Source organism: Pezoporus occidentalis, unplaced genomic scaffold (assembly GCF_034315485.1).
Source record: "Pezoporus occidentalis ecotype Australia unplaced genomic scaffold, CSIRO_AGI_Poc_V1 ctg11, whole genome shotgun sequence".
Taxonomy (NCBI): domain Eukaryota; kingdom Metazoa; phylum Chordata; class Aves; order Psittaciformes; family Psittacidae; genus Pezoporus; species Pezoporus occidentalis.
In genome coordinates this window covers 4,200,287-4,208,404 of record NW_026912886.1, presented here as the reverse complement: position 1 = coordinate 4,208,404, position 8,118 = coordinate 4,200,287, and the positions used below count along the sequence as shown (strand labels likewise).

Sequence of the window (8,118 nt, the reverse complement as noted above, 5' to 3'; positions counted from 1 at the left end):
TAATAGAACCTTATGTGAATTTGCACTAGCTTAGGTTTCTGCAGAGTTGTTGGAGAAAACGTTTTTAGTATTTGCTACAGCACTAAGACTGATTGAGCACTCTGTAACAGTTTATTGATGGAAAGTGCAGAGCTAAATGCTCGTCAGTTTAGAGCTCCAGTCTTAAAATGGAGACTTGTTACGATGTTAAAAAGGAGTTCCTCAATGTTAACAGCAAATGGAAGTTTTCATTAGAAATCCGGTGACACCTAGTGGCAAACCCGGAGATGAGATGGGGGAAGTTTCAGCTCTCTTGTGGAAGTGCATTGCCTCTTCTTTTCTGATATGCCAGTCTAAAATCCTCTCCAAGCATATTGATGTCACCTTCATCTCTGAGTATTCCCTGCAGTAAGGGGAAAGAAACACACGTTGGAAGGTAAAACACGGAGAGATCTCTGAAATTTTCTAGGGAAGAGAGTGCTGTAGCTCGTATCCTGGTTCTGGGATCACCTTTGAAACAAACAGCCCTGAGAACTGTCACAAAACTTCACGGATAAGTTTAAATTCAAACGGGTGTGCTGGGTGCTGACCTAGAACTGCCTCTTTTGTTCTTCACACAAACGATGGCAAGAACTGCGTACAGATTCCAGCATGAGCAATGCGCAAAAGACAACATTCATCTGCATTCTCTTATAGAGGCGTTCATAGTCGGCACAGTGAAATCAAGAGGAGAGGCTCTGGTTGGGGCAAGGCTCTGTCTCCACCTTTAGTTGTACTGAACTAGCCTGTAGAAAGACATCATTCTGAAGATCAACTGATGCTGAACAACTTCATCAGAAACTGTGTTTTGGGGAAGGGGAGCAAGGGAACCTGGAAATAGGGATTTCTAATTCTAAATTCATTTTAGGGCTAAACAGAACACCCTTAAGGCAGCACTTAAGGAAAAAAATAAACTACAAATTGCATTTATATTGGAGACTTTAGAATTAGCACTTTTCTATTTAACCATTTTGAGCGAAGTAACATGATGTACCACTACAGGCACAGTGTTGAAGCAGAGGAAAGAACAAAGCAGAACATCAATATCATGGAGCAGGCATGAGCCCTGGACACTGACATCACCAAGACTTCCTACGGCAACAAATTCAAACCAGAAAACTATACCAGAATATTGTCAATTAGGGTTCTCTTTTACTAAATCTACATTAGAAAATAATTCACTTCGAATTTTACAAATTCATGACCAAATCAGTGTATTAATATTTGAATAAAAATTACACTCCACTACATTTACAATGCTTTCCAGTATTGAAGAATTTCTTTAAAGAGTAAGAAATATAAATGCATTTCCAGATCCCTACAGCAGCTCCTTGTTCATTTGTGTCCCACCAGGTGATCCTTCCCATTATGAAGTTTGATACAAAATAAATTGTAGCTCCTATTACAGTGACTGCTTCCGTCTTTTTAACTCTAACAAACGCATGGATGGATGGATGCAGTGAGCTTTGAAACACAGCAGAGTCCATGCCTTGTTCCTTTCGGAGCAGAAGACTTGGAGGATAAGCCAACACTATAAGAATTTGCTCCCCAGACCTCAACTGAGAAGCGTGGTGGAAATGGGGTTTAAGATACAGCAGACCCCTTTCCAGCTAGCAGAGCCCTACTCTAGAACTTACATGCCGTACTCCAAAAACTGGACATGCAAAACACTGTAGGAGCTTTCAGCAAGCTCTGTACAAGGCATCCGCATTGCGGTAGAGCCCAAAGCCCCTCGTACAGAAAGAGTACTTTAGTAAATTGCTTCCCAAATCAAATAGAAAAAAGAAAAGAAAAAGGAAAGGGTGAACTCAGGAGAGCTGACACAATAAAGGACACCCACCGACTCCACGAATTCACAGCTCTGCAGCTTCATCTTAAACAGGGCAAACATTTAAAGCACCGAAAATACAATTCACTTACTGGAGGAAGATAACCCAGTAATTTAGATGCATGCTCCTTCAAGAGTTTCTGTCTCTCTTCTTCAACAACTGCCTGGAACTTCTCTTCTCTCTTCGCCTCCAGCTGTCTTTCTTCAAGTTCCCGCTCCTACAGTAAAGAAGTTGTCGTAACAGTGCAGTTTCAGCTCTCTGAACATTTGCTTCCACCCATATCCACCACAGTATAAAGAGAAAAGTTTTTTAGTGGAGTAAATTCTGAACTTCCACTTACTAACTTCTGGTCACGGGAAATTCATTTGGAAAGGGTGGAAAAGTTTATGTAAAAAACCCCAAAGCACTGTTTAAACAATATGGATTTGGTAATGAGAAAAAAATGTCAGAGAAAAGAGAAGACTGTATGGCAAGACACAGAGCTGGTCTGCTGGGTAAGCATGGAGTCTCAATACTGGAAGCCCTTTTCGAGGTAGTTAAATTTTGGTTCCTTCCTGGCTCTCAGACAAGTTAGGCTGTTCCTGCCCTTCTGTGCTAATCCAACAAAAGGAGAAACAGGCACGCAGTCTCATGCTGATTAAGTAGAAATCGCAATTCACACTGCACATGTGGCTTATACCCTACAAATGGGTCCAAAGACCACAGCAGAGGATTCTGTGACTTGTTTTCAATTTATGCTTTTCCTCCTCAGATGATAATTCAAGAGACTTAACCTAAAGCCAAGGCTGGGACTGCCCCTTTTCATGCATCATTATCAGTGTAGTACAGTACTAGTACTGTAGTAGTTGTGCCGCTGACCCCATGGCTCCTGAGGAGGGATTTGCAGAGCATGTCAAGTATTCAGGGCTTTAGGGATGTTGTTGACTTGAGCTACAAGAAAATGTTAGCTTGAAGAAGCCTTTTTGCACTTGTCAGCAAACCAAAACAAAAGCCTGCTTCCCCTGCACATTTCTCTGCAAGTCCCCTGTCACCTTTCCCTAGTAACAACAGCCTTGTCGCTTCAGATAGCAGGAGTGTCCTCATTGAAACCCTTTGGCTCCAACCTAAGGCGAACATGAAAACTCTTACTTTATCTGCAACAAACTGTTGGCGACGGTCTTGAATCAGTTTTTCCACAGCCCTTCCGTGTTCAAGCTGTTTCATTCTTCGTTTCTGAGCATTCAGCTGGTCAAGGCGATCATCCTCTGCCAACTTGGCCAACATCTGTTGTCTGAAGGCTTGTTCCTCTTCTTGCATAGCTTGTCGCACAGCTGCCTTCAGAGCCAACTGCTCTTCGTATGCTTGCCGTAAGTCTAGGCGCTGCCTTAGTCTCTTTTCTATTTCTGCCTGTAAATGAAATGTAATCAAAGGCTCTGCTACTGAACATACTTTGGGAAACTCTCACTCAATGTTCGTAAAGCATCACAGCTCCAGTGACATGTACAAAAGTTGAAGGAGGGCTGCTCCATCACAAAGATGTCAGAAGAAGCGAAGGGATGTAAAATACTGCCCTTGCATTCACTTTATTACATATCTTCTAGATCAGCGATTCAAAGTTTTCATTTTCTCTTTACATTTTGTATCTGGTCTGTTTAGACTTGTCTGCCCATAGCTACAAGTGTTCCATAAACTACATGTTTTCCTGCATAACCACTATCTTCATTTTATAGAAGTTTCATCCAGACCAGTTCCATTAGCCTGAATGTTCTGGAGGAATTACAGCAAAGCTGCAATAATCCTCTCTCCACTTGCATTTTCTGTTAACAGTTTATGCACAGGTACACATTAACATACATACAGCATATTTAAAAAACCTGGTATCTGACAAGCACGACAATATCTGTGTATCTGCAGAAGCCCAGTAAAAGTGAAATATTCCCCTTCCTCCCCACTGCACAGGTTCTGCTTCACCTACCTGCCAGCACTTACCATCTCCTTCTTCCTTTCAGCCTCCGCTTGTTCTTCCAGATACAGCTCTTGGAGGATTTGTTCTAGTTCTTCACGCTTCTGTTGTTCTTTTTCCAGATTCTGGGCAATCTATCACAAGAAGGAAAGATTTCTGAATAAAGACAAAAATGTACAAGAATCTTATTTCTCCAATTTAAATTTTTGTACCATGCTTTGAACTCTTTGTTTTCTCTCCTCAGCATCTCGAACTTTAGCAATCCAGTCTTCTTCTCTTTGTTGCCGAATGTTGGCAAATTCCATAATTTTCCTATTTTCTTCTTCCATCTCTTCCTGTTTCCTTCTCGCCCAGATAGCTTGATCTTTTTTATATTCTTCAATATGTGCCTGAGTTTCTCTCATTTTAGCTAACTTCAGTTGTTTTTCCCTGTAGAAGATGGAAAAAAATGTTTATTTAACATGATGCAGAGTCATGTTAAACAGACCATATGCTCATCGCTAACAACATTCCAGAGACTAAGATTTAGTGATTCTCCATATCCATTTACATACCTAAATTGAACATACTTATTTATGAATTGCCCCAAAAAAGGAATCTCATGTCTAACCCCCTTCTTCAGGAGGACAGACTGCACATACGGGTACTCACTACTACTGCATTTCATACACACTCTGACAAATCAAAGCCAGGAGGAAGCCCAATAGCCTAATGGCACCAGCATCTCCTACACTTTTTTTTTATACTAAATGCTACCCCACCACAGAGACACTACCATCCTGCCCTCAGGAACCTCCTTTCCTCTCCCTGTCCATAAGACAGGCACACAACATCTCTCACAGAGGCAGGGACAGGAGGCAAGGCAGAAATCAGTGACACGCAGCCATTTTCAGCACAGTGGGCCCAGTGGAAGCACGCCTTGAAATCAGCTGGATTTTCATGTTTGGGGAACAAGGATGCGAGACTGGCTGGAACATTCTGATGTTTATACAGCAAAATCCAACAAGTCAGTCTCTTGTTAGTAAAATGTGACCAAGAAAAACTAAAATGGGCCTTAGTCTATGAAATAAATGTATAAGAATTAGTTTTCTACACAGAAGTACATGAATTGTTTTGCTTCAAATTAATAAATAATAAGAATTAAAAGTAACTAACATTTGATCTTCCTCCTTGATCTTTCTTAAAATTTCATCAATCATGAGTTTCTCTCTTAGAAACTGTTCATAAGCATCCTGCTTCTTCCTCTCTTGTTCCTCAACCTGTTTCTCCAGTTCTCTGTGATATGTTATTTTCTCCTCCTTTCGCCTCAGTTCTGCAGTACTTTCTTCTCTTATTGCCCTTTCGTGCTCTTCCTTCATCTTTTGAGCTATTTCACCCTCACGTTTCTATAGGGAGAAAAGCAGTGCAAGATTCCTTTTTACTCCCACTAATACCACTTGTTAGGAAAACACACACCATATAAAAAGGAATTACACAGCACTACAGAAAAGGAATGTTTTCCACCTCAGTCTATAAATGCAGTGCTGAACATGCCTAAAAGCTTAATTCAGTAAGCAGAACCCTTGAAGAGAACCCTCAATACCTAAACAACTTAAAGAAACTAATAATACTTCAAGGAAGCTGCGTGTTGAACAAAGACCAAGCAGAGCATTCAGCACAAGCAAAACTATGATCAGCTTAATGACTGGATGTGGGTTAACGCCACAGAACATCCTCAGTCAACTCCTGTCTTTAGTGCAATCTGCATAAACTGAATTGTGTATAAAACATACTTGGAATCAGAATCATCTGCCTGATTCACCAGAGTTATTCTACACATAAATACAAGTTCACAGTTCTCTCTGAAGTTATTCAGATAGATGTGTAGTAACAACATTTTCAACAAGCTGCTTCTGAGGTAATGACTCAACTACAATAAGTATTTGCTCTACATGCTGTACCACAGTTTTAATTTGGATAAATATTACAAAGCCTAAAATGAAAACTCTCTCCATTCACACAGCTTTATTCTGCTACTTTGATTGCAATAACAAAGCAAACCTTTTCTATAGCTGGTTATTGATAGATAATTAGTCCTTCATTAACACAACTCCCATTTTCAACCCACCCACATTGAACACTGTTTTAAATAGCAAGTTCAGTGGCAAAGGAAGGGTGCTCAGCACTATCCCTACAACGAGCCCCTGCACTCGGGTGCAACTTATTACCATGTTCTCATACTGCAGAGCTGCCTTCTCAGCGATCTGTGCGGCTCGCTCCTTGTTCATGTAAGCAAATTTCAGCTTCTTGTCCAGCTCCCGAAGTTCAAGACTGGGGAGACAAGAGATAAGACATTTATCCTGTTACAAGGAAGTACCTATAGGAAAAAATGGAATTTCCGTCACTGCCTAAACACAATTTAAAAAAGTATTTTTCAGGCAAAAATACTGCTCTAGTAAAAGCACAAAAAGAACACTTGTTTTAAAACAAGAGTTATCTGTATTTCTACATATGCTGTCAATAGTTGGGCATACTTTACATCTAACTACATAAATACATGCATGCCATGAATATGCATACTTACAGAAATGTGTAACTTTATACATAAACATATTCAAAACATTTATAACAATCTTTACTGACAAAATTTGCTTTAAATTAACTTATCAAACCTTACTCTTAAAATAACTTTTCCTCCCACCTCAAATTCATTTTGTGCTTCTGTTACAACTTCCAGCGTGTCTCACCCCACTGAGGGCGCAGCTTTGTCACACCTCCCTTGTCACACCTCCCAGTCCTCCTCTGTCCCACATTTGTCTCCAGTGCTCTCCTCTGACACCTCTCTGGCATTTGCAGCCACGGGTCTGGCCACAGCCTCCTCCCAACCACCACTCAAAATCAACCTTTTTTCCACTTTTTTTTTTCCAGTTATGAACTTCTCTATTGCACAAATTCAGGAAGTTAAAGCCTATTGTAAAAAATGTTATGCATCTGATTGGAGCACACTAGAACTGCCTCTGTTGCTTGAAAAGATCCCGTCCTACAATCTCACTGCATCTAAGGCTCAGTCAAAATGCAATCAAGAGAAACAGAAAGCGAGCAGCAGGTACACGACAGGCTGCATACTTCCGTAAGCACACTTTTCAGCGTTGAGAATGATTTACAGCAGCAGCTAGTTAAATAAAGTACTGAGCTCTGTAAAGCGTTACCTGTTCTGTCTTATTTGTTGCCTCATCCTCTCATCTTTAAGTTTCTCGTGGTTCAGCCTCGCCAGCTCTGCCGCCTGCCTCTCCTCCTGCTCCAGCTGCAGCTCCCGCCGGGCTTTGCTCTCTTCGGCCTGACCAGAACGAACAGAGCCCGTAACGCCTCTCCCCCCGCAGCTGCACCCACAGCTGGAAGCAGGCAAACTGCAGGACTGCGCAGCCGGAAAGCGACCTGCCAGGGCAGCGGCGCCACCTCTCTCTGCCCTCCGCCGAGCGCCGACCCCAGCGCCCCGGTCCCCCTCACCTGCCGCACGGCCTCCTCCATCCGCCGCTCCTGCTCCAGCGCCGCCCACAGCCTGACAGCCCGCCGCCGCCCGCTCCGCTCCTCCGCGTCTATCGAGGCCTCCACCCGCCCCGCATCCCGCCCCACGAACGCCTGCGGGGGAGAAGACCGAGCGGGTGACCCCGCACTGAACAGGAGCGGCCCCAGGCCCGGCTCCCCTCTCCCGACACCCACCATGGCGGCCGCCCGCCAGCGCCGCCGCTGTCATGGCAACGAGCCACGCGGCAGGGAGGAAGGGCGGGAAAGTTTTAACTTCCGGGAAGGGCGCCGCGCTGATTGGTGGAAAAGGCAGGCCGGCCATACGCATACCGGGTGGGCGGAGCCGCGGCGGGAGAGGGGCCGCCCGCGGGGCTGAGGGAAGCGGTGAGGGGCTGCGGGCTCCGCCTGCGCCCGCCGGTAACCGCGGCTCGTACCGGGCAGCGTTCGGTTCAGTGTTTCCGTCCCTCACAACTGCTGTGCTGGATCCCAACCAGGCGGGGGCAACCGCACAGCGGAGAAACCGGCAGCCAGCGGCACGCAGGAGGTGGGTGTGAGTGACCTTCGCTGGTACAAGACGGTCACTGGGAGAGCCCTTACACCGCACACAAGTGCTCGCTCCGGAGGGGGGCTCTGGGATGGCTTTGGTCCCAGAGGGATCCAGCCCCAAACCCTGCCCAACCACTTCTACCGCTTTTCACACCGTTGTTTTCCTTTCTGCCTAGTGATGTGAAACTAAAGACACATAAGCTTAATCAAAGCAGTATTTAAAATTCAGTAATGTTAACCTACTTTATAAAATAAAATGAATAAAGTTTAAGAGAACAT

General features: G+C 44.0%; 1 protein-coding gene across 1 annotated transcript; it reads right to left on the bottom strand.

Annotated features, from left to right (window-relative positions):
• Nucleotides 1–92: 92 nt before the first annotated feature.
• Nucleotides 93–7,559, bottom strand: MNS1 (meiosis specific nuclear structural 1). Its single transcript, XM_062627767.1, has 10 exons — nucleotides 7,489–7,559; nucleotides 7,276–7,407; nucleotides 6,978–7,105; nucleotides 5,997–6,099; nucleotides 4,945–5,174; nucleotides 4,002–4,218; nucleotides 3,816–3,923; nucleotides 2,976–3,233; nucleotides 1,939–2,064; nucleotides 93–382 (listed from the first exon to the last, which is right to left on the bottom strand). The coding sequence occupies exons 1-10, from the start codon at nucleotides 7,489–7,491 to the stop codon at nucleotides 284–286; spliced, it is 1,404 nt and encodes a 467-aa protein (XP_062483751.1). The 5' UTR covers nucleotides 7,492–7,559; the 3' UTR covers nucleotides 93–283.
• Between the last annotated feature and the right edge of the window lie 559 nt (nucleotides 7,560–8,118).

Coding starts and splice junctions, on each gene's coding strand:
- MNS1 (XM_062627767.1), bottom strand. Junction 7,106..7,275: donor TGGAGGAGGCCGTGCGGCAG/GTGAGGGGGACC, acceptor CGTTCTGGTCAG/GCCGAAGAGAGCAAAGCCCG. Junction 3,924..4,001: donor AACAAAGAGTTCAAAGCATG/GTACAAAAATTT, acceptor TTCTTGTGATAG/ATTGCCCAGAATCTGGAAAA.